The sequence below is a fragment of the Nelumbo nucifera genome, chromosome 1 (genome assembly GCF_055504915.1).
Source record: "Nelumbo nucifera cultivar China Antique chromosome 1, China Antique-T2T, whole genome shotgun sequence".
Lineage (NCBI taxonomy): Eukaryota > Viridiplantae > Streptophyta > Magnoliopsida > Proteales > Nelumbonaceae > Nelumbo > Nelumbo nucifera.
Window position 1 is genome coordinate 133,277,537 of NC_142649.1, and position 16,872 is coordinate 133,294,408.

Below are 16,872 nucleotides of genomic sequence, written 5' to 3' on the forward strand. Positions count from 1 at the left end.
ATGTAGGCGTTTGAACTTTTCCATATTGGACTGTTTCCTTTTCAGCTGTATTTCTAATTTCTCTGTGGCGCCTAGTACCGCTTGTGTGTTGGAAAGTTGAAATTACGATAAACAAACAACTGGCACCCACCCCAAGTGTATATTGGGCCTAAAAATTCTGACTCTGAGCTGATCTGTCATTCTTCCAAAATGTTAATAAATTTAACAGAAAAATATGAACAGACTCAATACAAATTTCTGAATTCCACTGTAGAGCTATAAACATTCAAAATGTCAAAAACCCCCATTTTATACACCAATGCATTGACATCAATTCTGAACTGGAACTCACCCCAACTGTACTTTGGGCCTAAAAATTCTGACCTTTGGCTGAACCGTCATTCTCCCAAAATTTAAATAATTGACCAAGGACATTAAGATAAAATACAATTGGTTGAAGAGAACTTCTAACTTATTTGCTGAATTCCTAAGCAAAGGGTGAATAGGGATTCTTTGTTTTGGGCTCAATTCTAATTTTGTTTTCTTTTGTTATTTGCTTGTGGGGAGTTCAGACAATTTACCTCCCCTTATTGTACTTAAAGCTTCTTAAAATCTAATGAAGTTGTTATTGATAAAAAAAATTGGAGTAAAATTGATGTGACCCCAGTTTAGTATGAGAGAAGTAAAGGAAGATGGTGGTGCAAAATTTGCATTAGTTTTTAAGATGCAAATTTTATACTGCCAACAGCAACAACTGTAAGTTTTGCACAAGGTAAGAGTGCAAATTGTTTCAAACAAATGCAAATCAGAAACGAGTGCAAAATTTATATCCAGTTCAGACTTGCACCGCAGACTGGTACAAAACTGACCGGAGGCAAATTAGATGGTAATCTATTACAAATTAATATGAATGAGTATTAAATGATATATTATAATTTATAATTTATACATGGCAACTAGAAAATTACAAATCAAATTAACTTTACATGCAATATATTTATTTTTTACAAGTATTAACATTTAACTTTTGTACTACATCTTAATTAAATTTTAAAAATAAATAACTTAAAAAAATTATATGCAGATTTATATTTATTGAACCATACCAGTCCTTATATTTGATCCTTGTAGCTGTAGGAACCCTATCGAGCTTGCATACTGAGCTTCTTAAATCACCAGTAACAATGCAAAGCATTCAAGAAACCCTGCATAGAAAGCATCTCACTCTTTTCTGTTTCTTTTCACTTGTAAAGTAGGTGTGTTCTGTACTGATAAAAACCCTGATCTTACGCCTCGTAAAAGAAGGGAAAAAATTACATTCTCAGATTCTGAAAAGAGGCCCCCTTTCTGTGGAAAGAAGGCTGAATTTTGGATTAAGGAAAGGCTACCAATTCAGTATTTTATTATCAAACTTTAACATATTTCTTTCAATATTCCCTTTGATTGATCCTGCCCTCCAATTCCAGCCAGTCTACATGATTGGTCCAATATCATTCTGTAAGTGGAAGACCTCTCCCATGGCACAATCCCAAAATCATCATTGTACTCCTCCATTCCTTCAACTAGGAACTGCCAGGGAAATGCACCTGCGCCTGCTCCATTCTTCCTTGCTGACTCGTAAATGATGTCATAAATAGTTTTGTAAAATTTATCTCGATGAGATGGCTCAAAGTCCTTGTTCTTATTTGACAACCCAAATTCAGTAACCATGACAGGCTTCTTCAACACTTTGTCACCATCTTCTATGTGAGAAATTACCCATTTTGAGACAAATTTCAGTTTGTCTTCCAGTTCTTTCTCCTTAAACCTACAGAATAAACCAATTAGATACCATCTGTGTTTTGATTTAGATTGGTAATACAACAACAAAGAAAACATAAAGAGGTTTTCCCTTCAGACAAGAGTAAATTCTACAAATTGAACCATTTAGGTTTCAAAGCACCTTCCCATATTATATGTGATTTTGTAGACAAGAAATTCAGAACAATTAAGTTATTGTCTTTCAATGCTTACCAGTTATCAGGATAAACATGTATAGAGGCAAAATCAATGGTTGAAATCTCTGAATTTTGGATAAAATCAGATCCTAGGAGAGTTGCCCATGCTTCTGGGTTCACACTCAGTTTCTCTGGGTTCCTGCTAGGACCATAGAACCCCTCAAGCCCCACGGTCAGCAAATGGTTCTTATCAATTGATTTCACAAAACGACTCATCTCTTCAATCCAATCCTGCAATTCTTCACCAGAGAATGTAATCAAACTCAGGACTTCAAAAAATAAAAGAAAAAAAATTCAGTAATCTAAATTGCTAATCTTCTTCCATTTACCATTCAATCATCTCTCTCTCTCTCTCTCACTCACACACACCCACCCACCCACCCCTCACGTGCACACATGCACACAGAGGACTTACTTGAAGGGTGTCACCAGAAGGATCAGACATACAACGGGGTTCATTTATCAACTCCCATGCAAAGATAGTAGGATCGTCCCTGTATTCAATTCCAGTGAGACTGTTCCTCCTTGTCAATATAGTCTGCAAAAGGTAAGTCAAATTGAACCGATAAAAGCTCTAATATCAGTGTATTACTTTGCATTTCAACAATGATGTGAGTTCAAAAATTGAGTATTAAACTAGCTATGCTACATAGCCTACACTACTTCAACAGAAGAAAAGGTCATTTTAAGTTTGAGTTTTGTCCTATACATATCTGCAAAGTTTCCTCAGTAACTTATCTGAGATAGATGATCTATAACGGATAATTCCTCTCATTAGTAGCTTTCCTCACATCCTTTGCTTTAACTGCCAATGGATATCTTGATACTTCAGATATTCAAGGTGGGTTTAGCAGGTCTGATTTTATGGTCCATAATCAACAATTCAAAGTGCCAAAATAAAATAATGATGTCCTTGATTTTGGGTATGCAGTTGGTGTTTCTCTGAAGCCACTCTGTATGTGCAGGGGTAAGGCTGCATACATCTGTCCCTCCCCAGACCTCACATCAGTGGGAGCCTGGTTTACTGGGCTAACCTAGTTGGTGTTTCTCTGAAGCCCAAATGGCCAAACTAATATTTTATTTTTATCAATATTCCAAGACCATAAACTTCTCTCAGAAGAGAATCCCGGTGAAAATTCCATATTGGTTATGAGTTATCTAGAAATGACTCCACTATCATAATGTTAATTGGCAAATAACAACTACAACCCACCTTGACATAATTCTTGAAATAACTTCGAATGGATGGATCAAAGAAGAACGAATCATTGGAAGAGCTCAAGGCAACACCCTCTTCCCACGCCCATTTGACATACTGAGTCTTCCCACCATATGCTTGCAAATTATTGACCAAGCTAAGAATCAACCTGATCCCATGCTGTCTGGCCTCTGCAATGACACCATCCAATGCCTGCCAGTCTAACTGGTTATTAAATGAATAAAGAACACAGGGTTCTTATAATATGGCACACTACATGACATCGCTACAGTAATTCTAGAATATGAATTAATTAGAAAGAGAACAACTAGAACTTACATTTTTTATTGAAGCATGGTGCAAACTAGAAAACTCAGGAAAACAGAGCAGTAGGTTAACTCACTGGAACAGAGGAAGTAATATAAAATAGTAGCCAGCTTATCTTTTACATACTAAGCCTTTGTCTCTTCAAAATGGGAACCAGCCCTTTTATCTCTAAAATTTGGTAGTAAAGCGTTATTTGATCAATAATTTGGTTAATCAGACATTCTTTTCTTTTCCTTTAAGCTTGCATTTGAACAAACAAATTAGAATAGAACGAAGAAAACAGACTCCACCCAAAAAAATTTCTCTTATTTTCAATGTGGTGTCAAGTTTTGATTTTTCTCTTCATTTAAACAGTTCATCGCTGATCATTCTTCTTCTCGATACCCAATGGGTAATAGACAATTAAGTAAATAAAAGCAATAACACACAAATTATCACTTAAACCCTTCCAATGAAAACCAAAACTAAACTTTCAGATACCCAAAAGAGAAAAGAAATCGAAAATGATAACTGAGTCGCAACAGTTTTTGCATCCCTATGACGAGACACACACAAATGAAAAATATAAGAACGGAAGAGAAGGGATTTCTGCAATACCTTGAAGACGCGCTCATTAAATCGTCCAGGGGAGGTCTGGAGCGCATTGTACGCTCCATCGTTAAAAGCCCAAGTTCGACAAACAGTCAGGCCCATTTTTGCACCAGCTTGAAGCATTGCCTTGACTCTAGGCCTGCTGAAGGCCTCCACAGCCTGATCCATCAACCAGTAAGAGTTCCAACCGTTCACATAGAACGCCCTCCCGTCCACCATGAATCGAGTCCCATTCCTCTCCACAAAAGCCATCTTGGGTTCTTCAAAATGATACAGAGTCAAGTCCCCCAAAGATATGTAAATGAAAACAACACAGGATGCAAAACCAAGAAGAGGGTACAACAAGCCATTTCCGGCCACCATCCTCTCTATACTCTCGAACCCAAAATTCAAACAGATGGCGTTATCCCTCCTGAGTTCTACACCAAGTAATTCAGAACAAGTAAAATCATTCCCCAGAAAGAACAAGAAAAATCAAAATTTTAGATTCCTAGATACCTTATTCCCTCAAAACTAGGGAACCCAAACAAACGGAAACGGTTCGCTCTGTTCCTAAGTGAAGAGGGTGTTCACTGTTCAGCACTCCAAGTGCGGTACTTGGAAAATTTCAGAACTTGGAACCCGGGAGATGCCAAAGTTAAAAATCCACAATGAAAAAGAGTCAGACACTTATGACAAAGTGACCCAGATGCCTATGATAACTGAGATACAAGTGTACTCCAAGTTATCATCCATCAAAACAAGGAAGGAGAGAGAGAGAGAGAGAGATTGGGGGGAGGGAGAGAGAGAAGTCGAGGTATAAATGAGGGATCAGAATGGATCTTGTAGCTCCTTGTCTAGTTTCGGGGGTTTTATATGAAAATGCTAGTGTTAGAAGGATTAAGAGGGAAGAAAGTGCCAAAACAAGTAAGAGAGGACATCCAACTGACCACTCTCAGGAACATGGATGGACGGGAGGGTGGCGTGCGGTGGAATGTTGGTATCAAGTTTGGCTTTCTGGGCCATCTGTCCGTTCAAAAACCCTCCTGATCCATAAACAAAGTACAAAACTACAAATTACAAACTCATTTCCCCATTTATTTGATTCTTTCCTAAAATACAAAGAGAAGAAAAAGAAGCCCACAAACAATTGGAACATCAACTTCTCGTCTCAGTTGGTTCTAAAATCATAGTCATTTATACAATTATACCCTTCATAATTATTAGAGGGAGAAAGCTCAGAACCGAGAAACCCAACCAACCCAAGCTCTGGTCCTGCCCATTTGATGTGAGTGTGAAGACTGAGGACGACAGTAAGCTGTAGTTTTCCTCTAAGAAGTAACTCTCAAGTTTCTCAATATATAAAAATGCAGTCTGCTTCTTTTCTTTTTTTTTTTTTCATTTTCAGATTGATACTTTAGAAGGAAAAATAGAGCTATGGATATATTTGATTAATGGGGTGACATCATTTCTCTGCCATAAAAGGAAGAAAGAGTTCCCACATGTGAGGTTTGTCGCTTTACAAACGTCTGATTAGAATCTCATGGTCAAAAAGTGTTAAAAGAAAATCAAAACCCATGAGAGTGGTCCATTAGAGAAAAAGAAAAATTAGGGCCAAACAAAGATGGTGTTAAGGCGTTGGGTATCTGTGCTAATGTGGTGTTTAAAATTAATTTAGTTTTGAAATTAAACAAACTTCACTCTAATTAGAAAATAGGAGGTAACAACTCAAAAGTTCTACTTTAATGGCTGGCATGAAAAAGAAAAACCAGGCAATTTGTGTTTGTATGTTTGCATGGCATCAATGAAGGCAATTCTTGTCCGTTTACCCCAAAAACACTACTAACATGGAGGGATCGTGAGCATACCAAACACCCTCTTAATCAATATGCCATGTGAAGGGATCTGTGACCCGGAACCCAATGGATTGGCTGCATGTTCGGTTCAATCTCACAGTCTGCATCTAAACTCAATCTGTGAGTTCTTCTTATTGGTTTTTATTTTTATTAATGTGAAAAAATTTATTTATTTATTTTTACATATTAAAACATGGTTCTATTTGTTTACCTGGCAAGCTTTTTAGGAATGAAAACTTATCCTTGAATTAAGGATTGGAAGAATTGGAATTGTTTTTGAGCTATAAGTTAACTGAAAGATTGTTAGTCTTTTGGGTGTTGGTTTGACAGAAAATAAGACAGAAAGTACTTAAAGAATTTTTACAGAAAAGAGTTTTTCCTTAACTTATGTTTCTCTCTTATTTTCTATCAAACCAAACATAGCCTTGAGGAAGCCCACTAATATGGTGTTTGATTTGTCGGTATGTTTATGATAATTTTATTTATCAAAAAGTGACTTATCATGCAAATTATTTAGTCTTTAATAAGTAAATCAAATTTTCTAGTGAAATTCAGTTTTTTTGGTAGATAGAAAAAAAAAAACTCTAGTGAAGTTCAGTTTTGTTTTCCTCTTTGTATGCCAGAAAGTCAAATCAGTTGATATCCGTAAAAATGTCAGTTATCTATAGTGAACCAAACGCAGTGCAAATGACCAGACTAGCTAATGGTTGATTATATAAATACAAATGATTCATCTCTAACATTATTAATATCAAGATAAAACGTTATATATAGAGAGAGATGGACCATTTGACCCATGACCCATTAATTTTTCTATAATAAAATAATTAATTTTGTTTGAAGAAGTCGGTAGACCGGACGGAGAAATCAGTCTCCTTCAATCACTAATAATTAATATCCCCTATCATATTCACTGGCCCCCTCTATTTCATTTCAATTTCCGGAGGATCTTCATTCTTCAATAAATAATGATGCTTAGCTTTAAATAATGATGATCTGATGGAATAATAGCAATGGAGGGGGGGCAATTATAGAGTTTATCTAATGGATTATCTACTTCAGAATGGGCCCATCACATGAAGGAGGAGCTATTTGTGACGTCCGATTTGGATCTATTTAACGGCATATTTTTCTCTTATGCAGAATGAGGGAGAGCATGATATAACCAATGGCAGTGATGAATTGGATATAGTGTGAGTGTGAGAAAGGCTGAACGGGATGTCTGTTAATTAGGCTGTGGAAATTATAATTTTACACACTAGTAATAAAATGCATGGGACCTGCATCATTTATAGAGAAATAAATTAATTACTAGTGTGGAATATTTTTTTTTTTTTGCTTTTTTTTGGGAAAAATGATGTCAGCTTAGAGCCATATAGGTTTGTATATCTATGAAAGCCATTTTTCTAAAATATGGCATTTTGGATATTTATTGTGACGATATGTGTCTTAAAATCGGAATAAATACTAATGATTCATTTGGTTCACAAGAATAGAGGTCTGAAATTGGAATGGACTATTCAAATTCTAACTGTTTGGTTGGACGGAATCTGAATCTCATTCCCATTCTTGTTGGGATGGCATTCCTCCATTTAAGGGAATGGTCATTCCCTGTTCCTTTCTTGAGAATGAAATGCCATTCCTGCTGATTCTTATTCCCATTTCCATTCTCATTCCTATTTGAATCAGACAAACTATGGGAATAGATCATTCTGATTCCGACTTTGAAGGATTTCGATTCTAATTGTGATTCTGATTCTGACTGAACCGATAAAATATTGTTTTATATTTTGTGTAGAATTAACCACTAAAATCCAAGAAAAAATTACAAATAGGTACCTTATACTTTAAGGGAGTGATACTTAAAAACCTAAACTTTCAAGTGGGACATTTTAGTACCCTGAATTTTCATAAATATACACACTTAAGTCCAACTGTATTAAAACTAACATTTGAATGAGGGAAAATTGCAAAAATACCCATATTTAGATTCTCTTTTGCTCACTGAACTTTTATTTTACTCTTTCTTTCCATATGGAACCACCTCTATTCTATACTAAGAATAAAAGCATTTGAATGAAACAACAGAAAAACAAAAAGAAATGTAACGTTAGTTGTAAAAAACTGGACTCAAGTGTATATTTCTGAAAGTTTAGATTTTACTAAAATATTGCATTTGAAAATTCCTTTTTTTGGTAATCAGCTCTTTAAATGTCACTCCTCCCAAAGTACAAGATACGTATCTTTAATTCACCAAAAAACAGTTTTTTGGATAAGGGAATCTCGACTTCTATGTATAATTTAGTGTCCGCTAACAAATAACTTTGACTGTTGAAAAGATCCTTCGTAATGCCGCCACGTTACCATTAGAGTGGGGTAAAAGAGTAATTGCTCTTATTTTCTTTTGATAAAAAAAAAAAAAAAAGGTTAGATGTGGGCATCAATTGGTTACTGTGTCAAGCTCAAAAACATTCTCAACAGCCTATAGGCCCTATACTATACTGTTGGCTCCAACTCCAACAGCCAAAATTTTTCTATCACCTAGATGCCACGTAGGCAAAATGGTGAAAACACTGAACATCAAAATGATGCTTTCTCCAATTCTCACCGAGTCAGAGACATTTAGTGATGTTTGAAACGGCTTGAACATGTTGAGGGAAAGAACAAAACGTCCATATAATGCTGACATGACAAATGCCTTGGAGAAACAACTCTGGTGCCAAACACTATCCTAATGTGAGGCTCAGAAAAAAGAAAAAAGAAAAAAAGCAGCAGACAATCAATTGTAGCATTGGTTGATTTAAGTTAGGGGGTCATTTCGCCAACTTCACAATACCAATTGCCAGCTCTGCTAAAATGATGAACAATTAATCGATATGTGCAGTGCATGATCTGATTTTCATTTCATTAAATAAAAAAAATTGTTTTATCGGGTCCAGTACTTAATATTTGATTCCCTTAACATCTTTTCATTTGAATTGCTTTGGCCCTTGTAATTATCCAGAATCATTCATGCATGGTTCATATGTAGACCAGTAGACATTTAGCAGGATCTCTTCAAACCTATATATATATATATATATATGAAAAGATATGAATAAGACATTTGGTCCATACTTTTCCTTCCACATTCTATATTTTCTACAAATATCTTGTCTTGAGATGTCAATGCTCAATGGGTTGAGTTTGGTACAGTCTCGATTCGAATCCAAACCAATTAAATAAATAAAGAATATCAAACGCTGATCCATCTCATCTCATATATAATATATCTACACTCAACTAAATTTATATTTGTAAATATTACAATATATTTTAAAAATAGAAAAAGAAAAACAAATATTTTAACGCAACAAACAATGTCAATAAGTCTGATTAAACAATCATAGGTTGAAATCAATAACCGAAACTGACCTAAAACTCAATCAACGCTAACCCAACCCTAAACCACTGACATCCCTAAACGTATAATAGTAATAAATGGGGCTAATAAAATTGATTGTTATAAGCAATGAGTTATGAATTAGTTAATTAATTACCATTTTTTTTTTTAAATTAAGAAAATTTTAGGTTGCGTTTGGCTGTAGTGCAAATTTTATTTGTACTGATAATGTTATTGTAGTGCATATGATTTGAGTGAGAATATTGATTTATTCTTGTTTCAATTTTCACTTTATTTTGTTTGATTGAAGTGAAAATGAAGTAAAACAAGTCCTGAAGCAAAATAAAATAAACCTCAAAATAAAATTAAACCAAAATTTGCATTTATTTCATTTTCAGTCCAATGCATTTATACTAGTGCAAATAAAATCACATTGCAACCAAAATTAACATGTCTTGGCACATATCTTACTAATAAGCAAGAAGAAAGGTGAATACAAGATTCAAATTTTCGATATGATATGCCCCACATCATATTTGTATCTTTTAGATTCAAATACACCTATTTAAAGGCACTTTTATGATTTTTTTTAATAATAAAAATACATAAAATAAGGCCAAGCTGAAATTTTGAAAAAAAAAAGAAATAAAAAACACAAGGCTCAAAGTATCATTACACTTATACACCCCTAGGATGTATCCATATAATCATTGAATTTGTGCAATTAATAGGCACAATTTTAAGCCACCATTGTGGATCAAAATCACCCATTAACAAAAGATTAACTATGAAAGCACTTTTATAAAAGCATTTTTATCGAAGAATTTTTATAAAAGCACTTTTACTAAAACACTTTTATGAAAGAACTTTTACGAAAGCACTTTTACAAAAGAATTTTTACGAAAGTATTTTTACAAAAGCACTTATATAAAAATACTTTTATAAAAGCATTTTAACAGAAGTACTTTTATAAAAATATATTTACGAAAGCACTTTTATAGAATACTTTTGTAAAAGTGTTTTTTCATGCCAAAGTATATTTATGTATTTTCAGATTTTCTTCATTTTAATATACTTTTGTAATTCTTTATATATTCTGTTTTTTATATATAGTTTTTGATATTTCATTCGATTTGGATTAGATGCAATCCAGTCTATTTACATTTTAATGGATTAGATTTGATTTATATTGGATTGGGTCCAATCTATTTATAAGTAAAACTTGCATTGAGTTGAATTGAATCTAATCCAATTAACACCTCTACCAATGTTTATAAAACAATTCACATCAAGTCAATTAGACCCATGGCCTTATTCTCTTTCATCGAGTTTAGAGCCTCCATGATTTCACTGGCTAGCTTGAAGCCTTGAACCTCCTTTCCTACATCCTCATTTTCTTCCGCGGTGATGATTGGGTTAATTACTTCCGGGTACTCGTCGATTTCTTCGGTGGTACCATGCCTATCTCTCTCTTTTATTCTTTGACTTTCTTATCGTTGATTTAATGTGAAAAAATTTTGTGTCCATATCTAGCCAAGCTATTCTTGATCTCCTCTTTTCCTAAACTTTTATTTAGTCTTTAACACTTTTTTGAATGGCTTTTTCCTCATTTATGTCCTTTATCATCATATTTCCAATCTATTTTTTCATGGAGACCACCCCTAACCCCTTCTCCAGGTAAACTTTTAAAGTTTAAACCCCCTCGCCTCCATTTCAATCAAATTACAACTTTTTAAAGTATTTCTGAATGAGTTTGTTTGAGTAATATTGAAAGATCTTCTTTTGTTTTATAAGGTTAAAATCACCAATTAAAAGTTTAAAACCCATGGGTCAGGGGTTTGATCATAAATTTCTTTGATCCATTTCTATATATACCGTGGATTGTTCAATCCTTAATTGCTAATATTGGGGGTATATACAAAAGTTATAAAGGTTGTGTTTGGAAATGATGGAAATAGAGTGTAAATCCCAATTCAGGGTAAATTTGCACTCTGGTTCACTTTGCTTGTGTTTGGCAATATTATATTTATGCATTAACAAATGACAGAAAATATTTTCCAATGCCTAATTACATTGATAATAAGATGTAAAAGTACATCAATAAAATATAAGTAAATTTGCATTCAAGTGGGCTTTTGATAAAAAAAGGCATATGTTTTATTGGAATGCTTGTTTACATCCATTACAGCTAAAAGTCTATTTGGTAAGAAGGTAAATTTGTGAGTGCAAAACTAATCCAACTTTACAATTTATATTAGGGGTGCAACTTGGGCGGGCCCAACCCGAGCCCGAACCTACTTAGCCCAAAATTGTACACAGGCTGGGCTTGGATTTTCAATCTTCTTGCTTGGCACAAGCCCAAGAAATCGGGCTTTTTTGGGCCGGGCCCAGGCCTAGCCCTTAGGTAGCCCGAACCCGACTTGAGCCCGGCCAACTATACACCATATCTATATACGTTAATTTTGCATACATATATATATATATATATATATATATATACACACACACACACATTTGTAGACATATTTACATAAATACATATATATGTATAATTTTAGAGTGGGTTCATTGACCAATCCGAATTTCTCAAATTACAATGTGGGCTAGGCTCAAGTTGGGAAAATCGGGCTTGACCTCGGGCTTGGTCTGGATCGGGCCTTAAGTCCAAATTTTAAGATCAGGCCCGAGTAGATCATAAACCTGGCCCAACCCAGTCCAACCTGCCCAACTTGCACCCCCAATTTATATGGACTGTTTTACACTTTACATATTTGTATTGTTTCCAAATATAGCCAAAAGAAAAAAAAAAAGGTTATTGGACTTATCATGCAATTGCACATGGATTAATATATCATTTGCTACTACAAATATGAACAGTACAAATACATAGTTTTGCACCCTACATAAATTTGTAGTTGTACTCTTCAAATCCCATGTCTTTGTTCCACCACAACGAGAGACCTCCAGAATAACCCACTGGGTCTAAAAAAAGAAACCATTAAACTTTAAACACTTAAAAAGGCTTTTCACTCATGTAAGGGCTAACCCTTGTTTCACACAAAAACAAGACGTCTGATCTAATACATTTCGATATTGCTGACGTGTCCATTTTATAGCTGACATGTCCGTTTTATACTTGACGTCTGGTCTGTTTTGGGCCTAGGAATGATCTACTTTCTGTCATGTCCATTTTGTTTGGGGGTTGCAATATATTGCTTCCAATAGTTTGACAAGAGTGAAAATACAAATAAAAAGAGTGTATTTATATTTACACTTGACATATTTGTATTTATACTCTTTCCAAATGAAACTGGCATTGCGGAGTGGAACATATACATTCTTTTCCACGGATTGAAGGGTCCGTTGCAATTAATTTGTTTGCAGTGAAAATTCATTTGCACCATTATAAAATGCATGAAAGTGCAAATGAGAAAAATGCAAAATCTAGTTTGCTTTTGTTTCAAACTTTAATTTAGGTTCAGTTTGGAAGGAGTATAAATATAAATATGTAGAGTGTAAAATCTTGTATTTTATATGTATTTATACTATATATATTTGTATTTGTGTTCTTTCTAAATTTAATTTTATGCTCCATTTGGAAGGAGTACAAATACAAATATATAGAATGTAAAACTTTATATTTTGTATTATTTTATATATTTGTACCGTACTTTTTATTTGTACTTCTTCCAAACTAGGCTCAGTTTGGAAGGAGTACAAATGTAAATATGTAAAATACAAACTGAGCCTTAACCTCATTTGCAATGGAAACAAATAACACAAAAAATAAAGTTTGAAACAAATCATAATTTGCTCTGAACTCATTTGCACTCGCATTCGTTTAATTATATATATCAGTAAAAATGAAATAGATGAAACTGAAGTACAGACAAACCAAGCTTAAAGTAGAAACGAGTCAATAGTGGATTCTAGTGTAGCAGCTGTAAGCACATGCATTCAATTATTTTTCATATTAGGATAAAGTGATTGGAGGCCTCTTGGATCTCCACGACCATTTACATCCTTCTCAACTATAATAGTGAAATGAGTTTGACTAGTTTGGTTTCATTAGATACTCAGATTCCATTTAATTATTGCACCTTTTTTTTTCCTATTTCATATAATATTGCTTTCAACTTTTCTGAGTCATTCTTTTATATTAATATATGCCCACCTTACAGCAACGACAAATTGGTAGCTTTGAGACAAATTATGATTTTACAGTTTGTGGATGTACACTGGAACATGAGTGATCTATAAATGGAAAGCTAATATGAAGACTTAATGAGATTAGATTTAAATGCTCAAAACATATCCATATAGCTAATTTTAGAAGATTGGATCACAAGAGAAGATTTCTGGGTTGTTTTTCACTTGGCAGGAAAAAGGCCAACTGCTGCATAATTTAGATCAGATGAAAGAGTACGTAGTTAGATAATACTTATGCATCCGACTAGCTCTGGTAGCTTTCATCCACTCCAATAGTCCAATGGATCATCATTAATTGGTTGGGTCATTCAGCCTACTAATAAGGCACGGTCTATAAGTTGGTCCAATCCAACCGACTGTTGTCGGCTAACAACTTTATTTGTCCATAACCTAGCACTTTCGATACCATCAAGAACAGAATCATATCATTTTTGAGTTTTCATGGCATTTGGCATATGGAGAGTCGGAGACCTCCTATGAGTTAACAGTTTCATCTAAATTAGAAAGTCTCTTCCCTAAAACAAATTGTGAATGGACAGAAACACTAACGCAGTGAGATGTAATGTATCCTGATCCAATCCGATCATTTTGGTCCAGTTTCTTGTTTTATTTGCTTGTAAAAAATATAATTTTATTTTCTAGGCTTAACTAGCTTTGGCATTAGATTGGAGGGCAAAATACGAATGTTTCATTAATAAAAATCTTTTCCTTCAAAAGTTATTCATACATATGGATGCATACATACATATTTGTATTTGTATGTATGAATGTACATGTATAACAATTTTTGAAGGCAAAGATTTTTATTTTGCATGTATTTGGACCGGGTAGCCCAAGGTTTCAACCCTAATCAAATCTGAAATTAAATCAGTTTGAATTCCAGCCCAACCCCAACTCTACAAAATAGAGGCTCAGTTTGGAAGGAGTACAAATACAAATATGTAGAATGCAATACCTTGTATTTTGTATTATTTTGCATGCATTTATATGGTGTATATTTGTATTTGTATTCTTTCAAAACTAAGCCTAAGGGAAAAGAAAGAAAATAAAAGAATGGAAAGAATACAAATTCTGATCTGCACGCTAGACGACTGACCACAATTTCATTACTCTCTCTCTCTCTCTAAAGTGGATGTGGGATGTCTCACTTCCCAAGACAAGAGGCTTAGTCACATTCAGAAAACTATATTTAAGGGATAAGTAGATTGCATTCCACCTCAGAAATCTGAAATTACAGCCCCCTCCCAGTCTACTAGTAGTGCCCCCTATAAACCACATCCTACCCGTGGATTTGACATCAATCCATGGTCAGGATTCATCCTACCTGTACGGTGGGGCTAAGATTTGTTGGGGTGGACTGAACAATAAAAATCCCTATATTTTTAAAGCAGTCTAATTATTGTTTTTAGATAAATCAAGAGGGTGCTACACAAGGAGACTGGATTTGCTCCTTACATAGGGTGCCTCACACACGCCTCACACACACATCCTACCATGCATTGGGAACATTTCCTGTACTTGTAAGTTATTTTTCATGGGAGATGTTCCCAATGTACAGTGGATATGCATGTGAGGCGCCCAAGTGTGAGGAGCAGATCCTATTCCCTACACAAGATGGGAGATAGCACGTCCTCACAAATCACAAAAACAAATAAAAACGAGCAACTATGAAATATTGGAGGAATCAAAAACCACGTTACTGAAACAAGAACAAACCTGCTTCTATCTGTTTATCCTCACCTCCATCTCGATCAATACAGATTAGCAAAGAGAACCTGCTGCTATCAAGTGACCTAAACAAAGAAAATGAAGAGAAGAAAAATTTCCAGTTACATTAGCAATCTAGTTTACAGACTTGGTTTTGGGAAGAGTATAAATTAATACAAACTAGAGAATGACCCCCATACTAAGTACGGGGTAACTAAATGTGTGTATAATTTAGTGTGAAGTTTACTATTTAGTTTTCAAAAATTAAATTAAAAAAACTAATGCGGGTCTTATATCTTTGTCATTGACAATCTATTCTAACCTATTTTTTTGAAACCCACTATTAATTTATGTTTTTTTTAATTTAATTTAAGATATTAAATGAGATCTTATTAGTAAACAATAACCCATTTTATTTGGTATTTATTATTTATCTAATAAATCTATTTTGAGTTATTTATTTTTACAAGTTAAATTAGATTGCTTCGTAAAAGTTAAATCAAGTTTGTAATTAATAAAGTAATTTCTTTTTGAAAAAATATTTAAAAACAAACATGGGTTTATGGTAATCTTTTAATGGGTTCCACCATTTGTTTTTAATAAATTATGGAGAAACATGTGTTAAGCTAATAAATAACTTCTATTGAGAATGTTTAAGAGTGAAATTACCCACTTTTTGAATCATATTTTTTGAATTAATAGGATACCACATGTCTGAATGGTGGTAGTGAACTAAGGCTTTAGCAATAAATTTTCAGAAAATGCCACATGTCTAGCTTTCCAGAAAAATGAAAAGGCCACGTGTCTAAATGGTGGGGGCTGTAGCTTGGTAGTGTCCTATATAGTGGGCTGTGGGCTTTAGCAAGAATTTCTCAGAAATTGCCACATGTCTAGTTTTCCAAAAAATAAGATAGCCACTTATCTGAATGGTGATAGTGAGTTGTGGGCTTTAACAACTTCTCAGAAAATATCACATGTCTAGGTTTCTAGAAAAATGAAAAAGCCACGTGTTTGAATGGTGGGGGATCATATATATATATATATATATATACTCCATGCAAAACCTTATATATTATATTTCTAAATCTTATTATTTAATTTGCATTGTACATATTTGAATTTTTACTCCTCCCAAATTGAGCCCTATGTGTGTATACGAAACAATAGTACAAGGTGCAGCTTATAACAGCATTGGGTGCAACCCACCTAATTTAGATGGGGAAGAGGTTATGCTGAATTGCTGATGATAGGTAGTAAATGGGAAACCCCATCTCTTCGTTGGCTCAAGCATTTGAAAAAGATGACCTCGAGACCAAATTGAACATGATGCTCTCAGCGTGGGGAGGTACCATATCTGATCATAACTTAATAATTGAGTAGTTAGATACTCCTCATCTGGCCAATTGTTTTTTTCTTTTTTTGCCTTTCATGCAACAAAGATGCCATGGTGATGGTACAAAGTTGTTTGTACCGGGACTTAATTAACAATGGGTAAATGTTATGCTCACTGCCCACATAAATCATGGGCAATTTATTCCAGTAATTTATATTTTGAGGAGAAAGTTAGGTTCTATGTTTTAGGTTTTTAACTATGGAAAAGAAACTAGTAGGATGGTTTTAATTTGGTTCCTTCTGCTACCCACAGTA

General features: G+C 34.2%; 1 protein-coding gene across 1 annotated transcript; it reads right to left on the reverse strand.

Moving 5' to 3' along the window:
- Positions 1–1,308: 1,308 nt before the first annotated feature.
- LOC104608228 (mannan endo-1,4-beta-mannosidase 2-like) lies at positions 1,309–5,324 on the reverse strand. The gene is made up of 6 exons (XM_010274155.3): positions 4,591–5,324; positions 4,099–4,511; positions 3,190–3,387; positions 2,392–2,514; positions 1,993–2,207; positions 1,309–1,786 (listed from the first exon to the last, which is right to left on the reverse strand). Exons 2-6 carry the CDS (start codon positions 4,453–4,455, stop codon positions 1,393–1,395), a joined length of 1,287 nt encoding a protein of 428 aa, XP_010272457.1. The 5' UTR covers positions 4,456–4,511; positions 4,591–5,324; the 3' UTR covers positions 1,309–1,392.
- Positions 5,325–16,872: the final 11,548 nt, after the last annotated feature.

Coding starts and splice junctions, on each gene's coding strand:
- LOC104608228 (XM_010274155.3), bottom strand. CDS start 4,455: ATGGTGGCCGGAAATGGCTTGTTGTACCCTCTTCTTGGTTTTGCATCC. Junction 3,388..4,098: donor TTAATGAGCGCGTCTTCAAG/GTATTGCAGAAA, acceptor TTAGACTGGCAG/GCATTGGATGGTGTCATTGC. Junction 2,208..2,391: donor CTTCTGGTGACACCCTTCAA/GTAAGTCCTCTG, acceptor GAAGAATTGCAG/GATTGGATTGAAGAGATGAG.